This window comes from Pangasianodon hypophthalmus, chromosome 20 (assembly GCF_027358585.1).
Source record: "Pangasianodon hypophthalmus isolate fPanHyp1 chromosome 20, fPanHyp1.pri, whole genome shotgun sequence".
Taxonomy (NCBI): Eukaryota; Metazoa; Chordata; class Actinopteri; order Siluriformes; family Pangasiidae; genus Pangasianodon; species Pangasianodon hypophthalmus.
In genome coordinates this window covers 13965742-13983227 of record NC_069729.1, presented here as the reverse complement: position 1 = coordinate 13983227, position 17486 = coordinate 13965742, and the positions used below count along the sequence as shown (strand labels likewise).

General features: G+C 39.8%; 1 protein-coding gene across 2 annotated transcripts; it reads left to right on the top strand.

Annotated features, from left to right (window-relative positions):
- The first annotated feature begins 511 nt into the window (after positions 1-511).
- On the top strand, positions 512-11339 carry kctd6a (potassium channel tetramerization domain containing 6a). 2 transcript variants are annotated; one of them, XM_053242443.1, is made up of 3 exons: positions 512-1780; positions 6107-6209; positions 8047-11339. In XM_053242443.1, the coding sequence occupies exons 2-3, from the start codon at positions 6207-6209 to the stop codon at positions 8665-8667; spliced, it is 624 nt and encodes a 207-aa protein (XP_053098418.1). In that variant the 5' UTR covers positions 512-1780; positions 6107-6206; the 3' UTR covers positions 8668-11339. The 2 variants fall into 2 exon arrangements, with proteins under 2 accessions (XP_053098418.1, XP_053098417.1); XM_053242442.1 differs by lacking the exons at positions 512-1780; positions 6107-6209 and having other exon boundaries at positions 6221-11339.
- Positions 11340-17486: the final 6147 nt, after the last annotated feature.

Sequence of the window (17486 nt, the reverse complement as noted above, 5' to 3'; positions counted from 1 at the left end):
TATCTTGCTACTGACCATGCTGCTGTAACACAAGAATTTCCCTCATGGGATCAATAAAATATATCTATCTATCTATCTATCTATCTATCTAAAGACCAATTTTCAGACAAAAAAACATAATGAAGGCTGCTGGGTTTTGCTGCAAAAATAAGAAGCAAGTGTGACAGTCAAAGTCTCCAGGAGAACTGTGGCTGGTTCTGCAAGATGCTCAGTGAAACCTACAGCTCATTTCCTTATAAAACTGCACAAATTGTACCTGCGACTACTAATATATTTTAAAGCAAAGGGTTGTCATACCAAATATTGACTTTGTTTCATTTATTACTGTTTACTGCTCTTTATAGTATTTTTTTTAATGTAGAAACATTTAATTTCTTTATTTTCAAAGTTATCTTTGTTCTACAGCATTTCTTTTGCACAGTACTGTATATATATATATATATATATATATATATATATATATATATATATATATATATATACACACTCTGCCATATTTACATGGTACAGGGGCAGGTCTGGAGGGTTTCACGGGCATAGAGTGTTGTGGTGAACTGAGATGTTTGGATGCTGTCGCCCCCCCACTCTCACACGTTCACTCAGGTTTGTTGGCAGTGGAGTGGCCAGCTGCTTTATATCCCAGGGTGCCCTCATGTCTGTGTTAGCTTCTGGCTCTCCCTTTTAGTTATGCTGTCATAGCTAGTCTTGTCGGAGTCCCTGCTTGCACTCTGCATGCAAAGTACATTGTGCTTAACCATTAGAGGACAAAAGCTCACCTAACAATCTCTTCCTTTCTCTCCATCTCTCTCTCTCCCTCACTCTCTGTCGAGCTACACATGCTACTTCTGAGATGCCAGAGATGCCAGTGATCCTGACCCCTTCTGCTCCTCCTCGCTGCCTGACCCATCCTGATGCCCCTTCTGCTCCTCCTCGCTGCCTGACCCATCCTGATGCCCTACTTCTGGTTGGAGTTCTCATCGGTTGAGTTCGCTCACTGCTGCTGGGGTGGCCCCATATGGATGGCCTGAAGAACTGTTTGGATGGCTGGGTGCCACCTGGGGGCTGTGGAGATGGCTTGGGGATCACATATGGGGAGCTGTACTGTAATGGCTTGGGACTGCGATTGCTGTAGTGGCTTTGGGGCTGCAGTTGCCACGAGCAGCTTCGTACTCAGGACTCCATCAGTGGACAGTGGATAGATTTTAACCAGCCGGACTACTTTTGCGAAAACTGTGATGAATTTATTGGTTGCACAATTGCACTATTTGTCCTTATAGTACACAGTTATAGAAGGGATTTATTTATAATTGCACTATCCGTTGCACCCAGATGAGGATGGGTTCCCTTTTGAGCCTGGTTCCTCTCAAGGTTTCTTCCTCATATCATCTCGGGGAGTTTTTCCTTGCCACCGTCGCCACTGGCTTGCTCATTAGGGATAAATTCACAGTGATGAATTCAAATATTTACAATATATTTTTGTGAATCCGTTTATTTCTGTAAAGCTGCTTTGTGACAATGTCCCTTGTTAAAAGCGCTATACAAATAAAATTGAATTGAATTGAATTGAAGTGAACATAGTAAGGCGGAGCTCGAGCTCAACCGTCTAAACAGGCCACGTCTCAAATATACATACAGGTCACTACATACAGGGTACATGAGCATTATTCCAAACCCTACGAAGCACACTTATATAGGTAGTAGGGAGCCATTCGGGATTCAGTCGTAGCTTTTTTCCGCCTGTGACCGAAAAATCGCGGGGCTCTGCTTCGCTATAAAACAGGTTAGCGGTTTGGTTATGGTGCGGTTTGGTTATGTTGTGTGTGAAATCGTTTTGTCACGTGATCATCATTATGCTCACTGATTCGTTTTGCGAACACAGACGCGCGCGTGCGGGTGACCGCGATGCTCTTCCTGTTGTGCAGGTTGCGCCTGTGAGTGCCGGTTTTAGGTGTGTTTACTTTGCGTTCTGTGTACAAGTTCACTATCTGGTACATTTCCTGCACACTAGCGAGTGTGTTAACCTAACAGCACTGGAACGGCTTTATAGCTCCAGTACAGTTAGGTCGCGTTCGCAGGGACTTTTTAATATCCGTCAAAAACGTATTAATATGCGTTACTGGTACGCACGAGGCGTGTCTGTGGGCGGAGACGGATGTTAGATGAAATATTCACTGATTCATTTACTCAGTTTTAGCGATGAATCGTACAGTTCTAAGTATGTTCTGATAGCTGAGATTTCTACTGTTACCACTTTGTATTCCTCAAAACTGACATGAATGAGTTAATTCTCACTAAACTAATCTCCTGGTGGCTGACGCATGTACGCAAGAGGTACTACAGCCTGAATCACTACAGCCTGTAGTGTGAAGACGTACTGGATTAGATCCACTATGTTCTGGATGTTGTAGCACACAAGCACAATAGTAGTTTTCGAAGCCTTGTGAACGTTTGATCACCCATACGCAAACTTATTTCGACAGGAAAGTGGCAGAAAAATGATGGATTGATCGAAGGCAGAGACAGTATGGTTAGGGTTAGGGGTAGGGTTACAACATCCAGAACGTAGTGGATCTAATCCAACACATCGCACTACAGACTGAAGTGACGACAGACTCCATGTACGTGTCAGTGTATATCCTGTCATTGCAGTGTTTACTTTGGTGCGATCTGTGGGACTGAGCTAATTTGTGGTTGCCAACAGCAAAGCGAGACTTAATGCCAGATTATCTAAATGTACAAACGCAGTATTGGCACAGTGTATACTTTAGCTCAGCCAACACTGGTCCTGGAGAACCCACCTGTCCTGCATATTTCAGTGTTTTCCCTGCTGCTAAAACACCTGATTCAACTGATCTGGGCTAAATTTCCCAAAAGGATTACAGCACATCAAAGCGCACAAAAGATCATCATGAAAATTCTACTTTTGGCTGGGATCAGTAGAGCTTTAACAGTTCTGTAACAGTTCGTTTGAGTGTGGACGTGAGAACCTTTGTGGATGGAGTGGGGAATGAGGATGCAGGAGGCAGGGGATGCAAACAGCAGCGGAGCTGTTCATTTTATTAATGATCATTTTTCAGCTTTATGCCTTTCAGAGCTCTTAAGCACACACACACACACACAAATAAACTAAACAAAATCAATCTCAGGCTCCTGCTGTTCAGCTCAATTTCAGCTCAGGTCAGAGCAGATACGGCCAGCTCAGACATCCTTGGCATTGGCACCCTGCTGAGAAGGAAAATAAGCACATAAATAGGCTGCTGTAAACCATACACAGGTATAGACAATCACTTGTTACATGCTTATTCTCCACAACACAGCAAGCCCTCCAACACACCCCACAGCCACAGTGGGTAAAGAGGAAGCTTGATCATGCTGGTTGGTCAATTGATGAAAATGCACTTCTAGTGGGCTTCAGGATGGTATGAGTAGGGCCTGAATGAGATCAATAACCTGCAGACTTTAGGGTTGCTGTAGTGGTACAAGGATGTAGAATATAGGAGTGGAGTATGCCTGACTTCTTTGGATTTGAGATCAGATAGAGCAAGATTGCAGTAGCTTGTGGTGCAGGATGTGACAGCTGGCGGAGCAGTCAGATGTGAGAGATTGGGATGAACAGGAGGAGGGGATTCGCATGAATGAGGGAGAGAGTTAGGATGAATGAAAAGGAATGGGATGTGTGAGAGAGGGGTTGAAATGAATGAGAGAGGCTTGGTATGAATGGAGGAGGGAGATGGGAGGAATGAAGGAGGTGGAATATGTGAAGAGAGTTTGGGCTGACAGTTATGGATTGGCCTGAATGAGAGAAGGGGTTGGGGTGAGTGAAGAGGGATGGGATGAGTGAGGATGGGTGTTGGGATGAATAGGAGAGACTGGGATGATGTGGATATACAAAGGTGACAATGCTGTTGTTCAGGAAAAGAAGCTGCAATCCTAGGGAGTGACAGAAGGGATGTTATCACTGCTCCCTCATGGACATCATATAGTGTTGTTTACCTTTTATGATGTTGAGCTAGATCAAATACAACCAAATTTTAAAGGCATTTTTCATGTAGAAGGTTTAAGTAGGATTCCACTGTCTTTCAAACTTTTTTAACCACATTCATTTACATTTGTAGTCAAACGTGTCTCTTGTTAACTGGATTAAATTCTGATTGCCATATCGTATATAATATTCAAATCAGCTCATATCACTGAAAGAACATATCAGCTTCATGTGTTGTGGCTTCACAACTTACGATTTCCTTGAACTCAGAGCTAGGTGGCAGATGCATTTGGAAGCAGAAGTGCATTTTTATGTAGCGTTCATCTCTATCTGGACATAATACTGATCCTCAACATCACTCCAGTAATTGGTCTGAGAAGTTAGTTTTTAAATGACTATGATTGAAGAAATGTTGTGAGGCAACTTCCTGATGGTTTTTTAAATGGCCCGATCAGATTGGCTGTGATATTTAGGAGCAGTATATAGCTTTACAATTGGCTGTGCTCTTTAGGGGCACTATACTGAATGACGATTAACATTTTACTCAAGAGCTCTAGTTAAAATAGCAAAAGCCATGCACTTAATTGAAAACCACAACCCTACATTGGATTAGCATTTACATGTGCTTTTCAGAGGCAGTGAAATTATGTCTACAAAATTCATTTTGCATTGATATCCAACCCTGATGTTGCTCATATTAAAATCACAGTTTGAACTGGCAAAGATTTGTTCAGGTTTATAGAGGTAGTCATGTTGATTTATTATGGTCAATTAATGCCTAATTGTGGGTGCCTTATTATTGACTTCCAAATAATCCCAAATGTTTTTGCCAGGAAAATTACTGACTTTCTTTGATGGGGGTCCTTTTCCCATACCAAATGACACTTTTTTCCATTCTGTGATGTCCTTCTTCCTACCCATTTCACATAACATTATCTATGTCAGTAATGCTCTTCACAGTTCTGCCAATGAGTCTGGCTAAGCTTAAACCTGGATGATCTGGTTTTATGCTACATTTGTTTAGGTGTACAGCCCTTGCTTAAAAGATACAGAGATGTCAGAGAAATCATCCCATTCCAATGCCATATGCCCATCAGCCTCGTGCTCCAGATCACCATATTGCCTCAACAGATGGGGAATGAGCATGTGTTTCAAATTCAAGCCAGTCATTTCATCTGGGAAATTGAAAAATTGCAGAGATGTGATTTACATCCTACTTCCTCCTGGTGGCGAGTGCAAAAACTCAACTGAATTTAGTCAAATTATTCCAAATCTATACACGCTGAGGATTCCATGATGGCTTGTTTATACGGTCTGTCTGAGAAGCTGTCAGTAAAGCTGAACCTTTTCATTGTCAACATCTGATATTCATATATACAGTTAACAATGGATAATAAATGAAAAAGGCAAACTGAAATTTAATGTTCAGTGTTGATAAAGGGCTAAATATATGCATTATTACACATACTGTATATTATAAAAATGGCTTAAAGTCAATGAAAATTAAACTATTAATCTCAATCATGTATATAACAATTAATCAATTAATTATGACAGGTCAAATATAAAACTGTGATTTGCCTTGCAGCAAAGCTATGGACAGAGCTGCTGTTACAGAAAATTAATCAACACCTTCAGAACAACCAGAATCAATAATTCAACAACACTGGTATAAACAAATTAAACATAGCTGTTCAGTGACTAACACATCTTTTTTGTGTCGAGGCTATAAGAACTGTCAACATGTTATAATGGGGTGCAGTATAATACAGCATGGTTCAGTGTTGTGCAATTTTAGGTCAGTTGTAATCAAAAAAGTGTTTGCTTTGAGGAGTGGAAAACCATACCTCCTTCACTGGGACTGACTAGCAGAGGCCACACCCACTTTACTGAGCCTGACATAGTAGTGCACTAACACTAACAGGAACTCATGAATTGGTGCATATAGGTTACTAATATAGGCACATAGATTTTCATTTACTTTAATTTTAAGGAACGCTAATAACTGCCATCTTCTTGTACTTCTTGTCATACTTCATGATCACTTGCTAAATTTCTACATTTCTCAGTTTTGGATTATACTGTCCCTCAACACCACCGCCATTTCCTATTTTTTTGTCACAGATGTTCACATCAAAGGGCAAGTCCACAGTGAGTCTGTTTATCTGCTCATTTGGAAAGGAGCCGAGAAGTGCTGCAAATGGAGAATGGAGGATTGGGATAAATGGTTGGTTTGAAAAACTGCAAATAATTAATAATCACATCTGTTATTTCCTTTATGGCAAACAGGACTTTATATTATAAGCTTGTTTTGCTTCCTCTGTGTACCAATTGCTTGCAGCTTATATATGTAGGTGGACTTGATGTTTGCTCGAAGCAAAGCAAAAATAGCACAGCACAGCTAATTTTGTCGGTGTTGTTGTTTCATAAATAGTACTATGAATCACCATTTTCACTAGCTTAGAATCAACTACAGAATTATTTCTGCCCATTTGCTTGTAGGAACCATTCTACAAGAAAATGGGCAAAACTTTCTGTATAAACTAAACATACAATGGTATGACATTTTCCACTCCAGCAATTGGTGAAACAGATACAAAACAAAAATATTATCGTAAGTGCATTTTATCATAGTAATGATAGTATTTCATAACTTTCCTACAACAAAAATATTATCTTAAGAAACTTTTTATTATATTAATGATAGCATTTTATTTAAAAAAAAAAAAAACAGCAACAAAAAAATGTGGAGAAAAGCTTCATCTGAGCCCCTAATGTGTGTGCATGTGTGTGCATCTCAATTGTTAAACACATAATTAAATAGAAATGTATTGTAGTGTGGTGGTGTAGCATGTGCCCAAGTTCAAGTTCAGGGTCCAATCCCAAGCTCCAGTTATTGTTGTACATGTTCTATGATACTCTGTTTTTCTCTCAAATACATCCTGGTAAGTGGACTAGCTACTCTAAATTGCAACTGGATGTGAATGAGTGTATTTGTGAGTGGTGCCCTTTAATACACTGGCATCCCATCCAGGCTATCCAAGAAAAAGTGGTTACTGAAGATGTTTGAATGTATGTATTGTATTGCTTTGCCAAAATCCAACACAATTAATAGTCATATCTAATAACTAAATAAGTAGAAATGCTGGAGAGTAAATGAATTAGGTAAAGTCAATTACTCTTGAAACTTTTAAAGCAACTTTTACATAGATACACATGATGTCTTTACAACATTTAATTGGGTGTTACTGCAGAAAAGTGTGGCACACCTTGTCATTTTTGTAATACCTGTCTTTTTTGGTAATAATATGGTCACATTACATCCATAGACAAATATGTATTTCTATGGATTGCACCTGTGTCATAAAACAAAGACAAGGAGAAGCTTCATCAGACCTGTTAACTATCATCTTCTTTAAATGGCTTGGCCTGGAACAACACAGATTCTTCAGACTTTAGTGTTGTTTAAACATGGTTTATGAAGGGCAGCACAGTGTAGCAGGTAACATTGCCACCCTCAGAGATCCAGGATCCTTAGTTTGTTCCTGAGCTCAGATTATTGTCTGTGTGGAGTTTTGCATGTTCTCCCTATGCTTCCTCCGAGCTCTCCAGTTCCCTCCTACTTCCCAAAAACATTCTGGTAGATGGGTGGGCTACACTAAATTGCCCCTAGGTGTGAATGTACATGGTGCCCTGCAGTGGACTGGTGTCCCATCTAGAGTGATTCCTACTTTGCACCTAGTGTTTTGAGTATACATGTCCCTGACCAGGACTCTGACCAGGATAAAGCAATTACTGAATGAATGAGTTTTATGATGTTATAGGCATGAATTACTAACAGGAGATCTGATGAAGCGCCTCAGATGAGTGGAGAAAGACCTTCACAATTATAACTTCAGTCACGTTGACATACTATTGCTAGACATAGTACAGTAAAACCCACTGTGTCCTTTTGTCAGCATAATTTTAGTTACTGATACCTGTAACTTTTTTTGTAGATGACAGATCCAGTAACCCTAAATGTTGGTATTCATTTATACACCACCTCTTTGTCTACTCTTCAGCGTTACCCAGACTCCATGTTGGGTGCCATATTTCACGGTGATTTTCCCACAGCACTGGATGCCCAGGGAAACTTCTTCATAGACCGTGATAGCCCACTGTTCCGTTACATCCTGAATTTTCTGAGGACTTCAGAACTGACTCTGCCATATGACTTCAAAGAGACAGAGCTTCTACGCAAAGAAGCGGATTTCTATCAGATAGAGCCTCTAATCCAGTGTTTAAGTGACACGAAACCACTCTATCCACAGGACACCTTTGACCAGATTGTGGAACTTTGCAGCATTCTGAGGTTGTCCAAGTACTCAAATCCGGTAGCTGTCATTATTACCCAAGTCACCATCACCACCAAAGTCTACATTCTGCTGGAGGGCATCTCCAACAACATTACACGCTGGAACAAACACATGATGGACACCCACAATTTTCAGCTATATTTCACCTTTGGACCTTGCGACTACCAGCAGGAGGTGGCACTTAGGGTGCACCTTGTGGAGTACGTCTGTAAGTGTGGTTTCACCATCAGGAATGCACGTGTGCATCACATGAGCGAGCAGGCCAATGAGAACACTGTAGAGCACCACTGGACTTTCTGCAGGTTGGCACACAAACTTGAGGACTGATAACTGTTGCTGAGATGGTCTAGAGCAGTGGTTCTCAAAGTAGGGTCAGGGGATTTTTTTTAATTTTGATACAGTGGTGGAAATCACAAGCTGCCACAAAGTTATTATATCTATTATTGAGTTCCCATTGTTATTGGCCTCATTATCTGGTCACTTGAACTGATTGGTTTAATCCAAACCTCAATAAATAATAACAAAATAATAATAATATAATTAAAGTGAACTTGAATCTACTGACAATCCATCAGTGGAATATTCAGGAATAAAATGCTCTATGGCTCCAATAAATAGGCAAAATGTTCTTGAAAATATGGAGTCTAATATTTGAATAGTTGGATTATGTGTGGAGTGGGTATGTGGAATTTATTTTACAGATAAAGGGGTCCTTGGCTAAATAAAGGTTTGAGAACCCCTGGTCTAGAGTGTTGCCCATAAATACTAGACTTACCATTAACATTTCCTGTTTTGCATACTGTATTGTATCCCTTCATTCATCCATTTTGTGGTGACCCATTTGTGCTGATCAATAATTAACTAACAAATCAACTGACAAGTTAATAATTAATGTAATAATCAAATCGGAAATGCACAAATTGCTGGGTAAATTGATGAAGAATTCTGACCGTAGGCTGACCTTAAGTTAGCTTAACTGCAAGGCAATGTTGCCATCTATTTGTTTTCATTGCTGTATTGTCAGACTGCTCACACCTCACAAACTCCTACCAGTCTGGGCATTCATGTGAATCCTTCACTTCTCTGAGCGAAGACAAGTCTGACATTTTCATAATTTGTTTTTTTTAAGGCTTACCACACTGGCTTACTCTGTGTGATAACAATCTAGCAGATGACATTATGTGTAATGAGAAGAACTTTACACAGATTCTGTAGCAACCTGTGACATGATTGACAGCAGTTTGGGTCCTGTCCTGATGCCGCATATAAACAGGAGATAAAACAATACATAAGTAAAACAAATTAAAGAATTATTTACAAATCATTCCGTTATGATTCAGGATAAGATCAGCCAAGACAAGTTTGGTGTCCGAAGTTTGTATTGTGCAAGGCCAGTGTAACTAACAAGTAAGGGAAGCTTATAGCTGCCAGTTTAGCATCCTCTAAAACATCACCAGTCTACTTCAACACATTGTTTGTCTTATTAATACAATTTGTTGTATTTTGTACATAAACATTTTTAAAAATAAAAAATACTTTATTATTTTTTTTCACCAATTAAAACTATTTTCTTAATTTGTATAATTTTGGTTCAATTATTATTAGTGATTTTTGGTGTGTGTTGATCTGTTGCTTTATACTGAATATTATTCCAGCAGATTGCATGTTTTGTAATTAATTTATGAACTGATCATTAAGTCTCCTGCGGCACAAATAGGCCCCATACATTTTATTAGGGACTATTACCAATTAGTGGGCCTTAGCCAATATAAAATTTTCACAATATTATCCTTAAATTTACACTTCCATCCTCTCATTCATGATTCAGCCTCTTAGTACGTAATCTGTCACTGATGTCAGTATCATATGCACATCATCTAATTATGGCAATAATTGTGCAAATTATTGTGCATATTATGTGCACATAATAGTGGTGCTTGTAAATATGATCTCATAAAATCCATCTAGACAACCTTTTGATTAGTAATCTGCACTATGGTGCAGATGTACAGTACTGTGCAAAAGTCTTAGGCACATGCAAAGAAATGCTGTAGAGCAAAGATGCCTTCAAAAATAATGAAATTAAATGTTTCTACAATTAAAAAAATACTATAAAGAGCAGTAAACAGTAAAAAATGAAACAAAGTCAATATTTGGTGTGACGATCCTTCGCTTTAAAAAAAAAGTAGTCTCAAGTACAATTAATGCAGTTTTATAAGGAAATTAGCTGTAAGTGTTACTGAACATCTTGCAGAACCAGCCACAGTTCTTCTGGAGACTTTGACTGTCACACTTGCTTCGTATTTTTTACAGCAAAACCCAGCAGCCTTCATTATGTTTTTTTTGTCTGAAAAGTGGTCTCTTATGTAATATGCTGCTTTCTTTACTGACACGCAAACATTTTTCTGTAACATTTAATTTTGTGCTGGAAAACTAATGTTTGGAAATCTAAAATGTTTTTTTTTTTACTGAATCAATAATGTAGAAGTCATAAAATAAAAATCTATAACAAGGTTTGTACTTAAAAAAAATAGAATGCCTAAGACTTTTGCACAGTACTATATTTTTCTTTTTATAGCTCAGGAGAAGACTTTTCAGTTGCTTGTTAATATGTAAGCGGAATTTAAATTTAATACTTACAGACCTTTTAAGTGAATTATTTATTTAGGTTTTTGTCATGTGGTATTTTATGTTTGATTAAATGCAGTAGTACTGCTTTTAGAGATTTTTTAATGCTCTCCTTAAAGACAAGTCTTATGAAAAAGTGTATTTGTGTGACATGACAGCTGAGAATTATAATTAAAGTTAAAGTATTCTCACAAAATGATATACATTCAAGTTAATTGAACACAGTGGCTCTTACGTGTTGATGTCTTAAGCAGAATGTGGATTATTCCTTTTTTTATTGGATGTGTAATACCATATTCAAAATCACCTGACTTGCACACTTGGACTCAATCACACACACCTATGTATATACAGTCAGGTCCGGAAGTATTTATGTTTTTGTGATTTTGCTTTTATACACCACTACAATGGATTTGAAATAAAACAATTTAAGATGTGATCGAAGTGTAGACTTTCAGCTTTATTATAAGAGGCTCCACAAAAATATGGCATTTACCATTTAGGAATTACAGCCATTTTCAACAAAGTATCTCCATTTTCAGGGGCTCAAAGGTATTTGGACAATTGACTGACAAGAAGTTAATTGACCAGGTGAGGTCCATTCCCTTGGTACTTCAAGACAAATGAAGCAGATAAAAGGTCTGGAGTTGATATCAGGTATTGAGTTGGCATTTGGCAGCTGTTTGACTGGAGCTACCAATATGAAGTCCAAGGAAATCTCAATGCAAGTGAAGGAGGCCATCATTAGGCTGAAAAAAACAACATAAATCTATAAGAGAGACCTTAGATGTGGCCAAATCAACAGTTGGGTACATTCCTAAAAAGAAAGAAAGCACTGGTGAGCTCAACAACATCAAAAGGCCTGGAAGACCACGGAAGACAACTAAAGTGGATGATCGCAGAATCCTTTCCTTGGTGAAGAAAAACCCCTTCACAACATCAACAGAAGTCAAGAATACTCTGCAGAAGATAGGCGTATCATTGTCAAAATCTACAATCAAGAGATGCCTTCATGAATGTAAATACAGAGGGTTTACAACAAGGTGCAAACCACTGGTAACACTCAAGAACAGGAAAGCCAGATTAGACTTTGCCAGAAACATCTAAAAAAGTCTCCTATGTTCTGGAATAAGATTCTTTGGACTGATGAAACCAAGATTAACTTGTACCAGAATGATGGGAATAGAAAAGTATGGCGAAAGAAAGGAACCGCTCATGATCCAAAGTATACCACATCATGTGTCAAACATGGTGGAGGCAGTGTTATGGCATGGGCATGTATGGCTGCTAATGGAACGGGCTCACTGGTGTTTATTGATGATGTCACTGCTGACAGAAGTAGCAAGATGAATTCTGAGGTGCAAAGAGCTATACTCTCTGCTCACATTCAGCCAAATGCTACAAAACTGATACGACGCCAGTTCACAGTGCAGGTGGATAATGACCCTAAACATACTGCGAAAGCAACCCAAGACTTTTTGAAGGCAAAGAAGTGGAATATTCTACAATGGCCAAGTCACTTACTGAAGACAAGACTGAAGGCAGAAAGACCCACAAACAAGCAGCAACTGAAGGTGGTTGCAGTGAAGGCCTGGCAAAGCATCTCCAGGGAGGAAACTCAGAATTTGAGTTTCGAGAACATGGGCTCCAGACTTCAGGCAGTCATTGACTGCAATTTTCATCCAAGTATTAAAATTATGGTTATATTTACAATTATGTCACTTTGTCCAAATACCTTTGAGCCCCTGAAAATGGAGGTACTTTGTTGAAAATGGCTGCAATTCCTAATCACATCTTGATTGTTTTATTTCAAATCCATTGTGGTGGTGTATAAAGGCAAAAATCACAAAAACTCTGTCATTGTCCAAATACTTCCGGACCTTCTTCCATGGTCCAGTTCTCAGCAAGCTGCAATACACTATGTGTTCTGACACCTTTCTATCATAGCCAACATTAACTTTTTCAGCAATCTGTGCTCTTCTGTGGGATCAGACCAGACGGGCTAGCCTTTGCTCCTCACACACATCGATGAGCCTTGGGCCCCCATGACCCTGTCGCCAGTTCACTGGTTGTCCTTCTTTGGACCACTTTTTGTAGGTACTAACCACTGCATACCAGGAACACCCCACAAGACTTGCCATTTTGGAGATGCTCTGACCCAGTCATCTAGACATCACAATTTGGCCATTGTCAAAGTTGCTCAGCTCCTTATGCTTGCCCATTTTTCCTGCTTCCAACACATCAACTTCGAGAACACACTTTTTATTACAATGGGCATGTGAGCATCAGAGCTAGACCATGGAGCAATGGAAGAAGGTGTCAAATTAGTGAAACTGCTGATCTGGGATTTTCACACACAACAGTCTCTAGAGTTTACACAGAATGGTGTGAAAAACAAAAACATCCTGTGAGTGGAGGGTCTGCAGGCTGAAACACCTTGTTGATGAGAAAAATCAGAGGAGAATGACCAGACTGGACTGAGCTGACAGGAAGTCTATAGTAACTGAAATAAGCACTCTTTACAACCATAGTGAGCAGAAAAACCATCTCATAAATCACAACAAATCAAACCTCAAGGTGGTTGGGCTGTAACAACAGAAGACCACATTGGGTTCCACTCCTGTTAGCCAAGAACAAGAATCTGAGGCTATCATGGGCACAGGCTCACCCAAACTGGTCAGTTGAAGACTGGAAAAAGACCAGGTGATTTTTTCCCCCAATCTTCAACTGCCCAGTTTGGGTGAGCCTGTGCCCATGATAGCCACAGATTCCTGTTCTGGGCTGACAGGAGTGGAACCCAGTATGGTTTTCTGCTGTTGTAGCCCAACCACCAACTCTTGTAAGGTCAATGTTTTGTGCATGCCGAGATATTTTTAGAATGATTGTATGAGTTACTATATCCTTCCTGGCAGCTCAAACCAATCTGGCTATTTTCTTCTAACCTCTCTTATCAACAAGGTGTTTCCATGCACAGAACTATCTCTCACTCAGTGTTTTTTGTTTTTTGCACCATTCTGTTTAAATTCTAGAGACTAGTGTGTGTGAAATTCCCAGTAGATCAGCAGTTTCTGAAATACTCAAACCAGCCCATCTGGCACCAACAACCATGCCATGGTTAAAGTCACAGAGATCATACTTTTTTCCCATTCTGTTTGATGTGAACATTAACTGAAGCTCTTGACCAATATATGCATGATTTTATGCATTGTACTGCTGCCACATGATTGGCTGCTTGGATAGCTGAATAAACGTGCAAGTGTACAGATATTCCTAATAAAGTGGAGGATGAATATACGTTGTCAGTTTAGTGTCCAATGAGATGTTCTCTAGAACTGTCAGAATTTTGTTTCACTCGGATTCAGAGAAGAAGTATGAGTCGCGATTCTGCCCCTGCTTCTGAGCTGATATCAGGGAAGAGAGTGCCAAAAGAACCACACAAAGTCAGTGTTCGAGTAGCAAAGCTCTTCAAAGTTTATTGAGGCAGACAGGGAGTATTTATACAGAACAAAGGGTGCAATATCTGCAGAGACAAAGGCATCAGCAGAAAACAGAAGTGGCGGTTGACGTGTTTCACAGAGTGTACATACTCTAAACATGTTTATCAGAACAGAGGAAGAACAAAAGATATCACGAGGTCAGCACAGAGCATGCTAACATATATTCATAATATATCAAGAATAAATACAGTATGTCCTGCTCCTGTAAACAAACTGGGCAGGGCAAGTCACTCTACAGTAGCAGCTACATGGGTCATTTTTGTAGTTGTGGTAGTGCAGCATCCTGCATGTTATTCTCCATCCAAACAATCCCTTGTATGTTTAAAAGATGGTTGGTATCCATCTGTGTGTGTGTGTGTGTGTGTGTTTGTGTGTTGGTGACTGCGCTCATTCCCCCTCCAAAATGTTGATCTTCGGGTGAGCAAGCGAGCATTTGGACATATTGAGGCACGTTTATGTGTGTGTGTGTGTGTGTGTGTGTGTGTGTGAGAGAGAGAGAGAGAGAGAGAGAGAGAGATTGAGCTGTCCAGAAAGCTTTTTTCTAGATACAGTTTTTATATTACTATCTTGTGTTAAATGGCAGTCTTTTCTCTCTCTCTCCCTTAGGTAGCCTTCTGCTCTTACCGCTGCAGGGAAGACGTAAATAACCGATGCAGGCCAAACAGATACCAGACAAAGTCGTAATGGGCAAATTGGAAGAGAGAAATCATAAACAGTTGAAAACAACCTCTATTTAAACTTTTGGGCTCTTATTTAGCTGGTTTGCTAATCCACTGTTGAGTATATTTAGATTTGGCAGGAAGTGTGGAACATTTCAAACACTATTGGCTGTTGTGGAAATAAGCCCTTCAACATATTTACTCCCTCAGTTGCTGTTTCAAAAGGAACTTTGTCAACATACAGAATCAAATCATGGCTCATGAGCCATTTCATGGGCACTTTAATCATATTATAATATAAAAATATTGGTGAATGAGTGATTTAGTTCATATTTTTAGCTTGACTAAATGTTTCATGCTTCTTGACAGCATTATCCTTTTGGAGCTTCCAGCCTGAGGCCAATGCCTGCTGTTGTTAGACAACATGTACTTCTTAATACAATAAAGGACAACTAGTGGGGCTTTGACTGATATTTAGTAGTGGGTGGTATGGACAAATATTTACATAAAAAATTATATTACTGGTTTGCTATATATCACAGCAAAATGTGATGTCCCTTCAATTTCACAATGACCGTATTTATTGGCCAATATTTTTGGTGCATTTGGTTACGTACTGGACAAATAACAAAACCAATCTGAATTTCATATTTATATATTTTAGAGCTGTGACTGTGGCCCCGTTCACACCTGGCATTTACATGCGTCCTGGGTGATAAGATCACAAGTGGACAGCACTAAAAACATGTGTGAATGGGGTTAAATGTGTCGCACTGTGATCCAATCACTCAAACCACATTCAGCGGTGGTCTGGAACACATATAGCCACATTACATTTGTAGTGTGAATGTGAATGCGTCTCGATGCATCCCAGACAGCAACAAAGGACTAAATAATAGACTAATCATCATTGCCCTAGCTGGAAAATATGTAATCACTGCAAGATTGTGAAAATCGTGCTGAATGGTAGAGCTCTCCACCTCAAGGCTAATGGATAAAGATCACGCTATAACAGCAGAGACGAAAGCAGCTGCTTTTCAAAGCTTCATTCTTGGTCTCATCTCTCATTCATTTATAAGTTGTGTTAGCAGACCACATGATTAAACATTTGAAACAGTGTGTAACGGTACATGAGATAGGATTCGTGGGACATTTCTGCCTGAAAATAAAAGTGGTAGACTGATGTAATAAATGTGAGTGAAAGCCTTTCACCAGTGGAAATGATGTATGAAATCCGATGACAAGTGGTCATTGGAGACACATTCATAATGCCAGGTGTGAACGGCTATGTGTCTCTGCTGCCCACTTGTTATCCTATCACTCAGGATGCATGGGGGGGGGGGGATTTCCTGGGAATATGATAAGGGGTTTCCATTCTTTTGTGCATTTTTTAAATAACGCTACAACATGATAGTATCTGCAATCTGGATCTCCTCTAGTGCTTGTGCGTATGTATGACAAGCCCTTCAACAAAGTCATGAAGTCACAATGACATAGAATTTGCTATAAAGACCTTCATACCACATCAATTTTCTTACCTACTCGCCTAGTGCTTGTTGAGTCGCAGGTTCCAAATGAGAGGTAAACATGGTGGTTATCCAGTGTTCATAGAACCACAGTTACATCAGTAACTAGCATTCTATTTCAGCTCTAGAATGGCATTCACAGTACGGGTTGTGTGTGCAGCCTGTTCACAGGCCATAGTGAAAACCTCTGTCACCCAGTGGGCCAATTTCTGCTTAGCCAGGGGAGCACCCTGTGTGGATCCAATAGTACATTTAAGCACATACTGGAGAGAATATGGAGCCTGTTGCTGATTGACCTTTGTAAATCACTTTGAGGTCAACCACCTGGTTCACAAATTTGGCAGAAATAACCTTAGACAGGAACCCTGGGTTTGGCCACAACGTCACTCCAGAATAATCCAGCCACTAATTGCATGTAGGATGAGCTTACCACCAAGGCATACAGTTTTGCCACCCATTTTGCTGAGATGTTCACTAGCAAAAACGCTGTTATCAATGATACCCTTTTCAAATATGTATCGGTTCATACAGAGAGGTCTTAAGGGACTCCAGCATGAGGGGGAGATCCCACACTGGGCTCTTGGGGGAGCTAGGCAGATGAAGGGACATAGCTACTTTAAGAAATGCTGTGATGATCCTATGAACTCTAAAACAAGAGCAGTTGAGAATGAGATCATACAAGGCCCACATACTATGGGCTCTAACATTCAGGATTGTTTCCTAGACTGCTACGTCACAATCATTGAGCTGCCCACTGCACTGATTGGTCAACCCCACAGGTACGCATGGGGTGCCACAGCTCGCAGTACATCTGTAACAATAAGTCTGCCCGGTGA

Bases quoted from the DNA above. Each gene is read 5' to 3' on its own strand.
- kctd6a (XM_053242442.1), top strand. From the start codon at position 7,981: ATGACAGATCCAGTAACCCTAAATGTTGGTATTCATTTATACACCACC.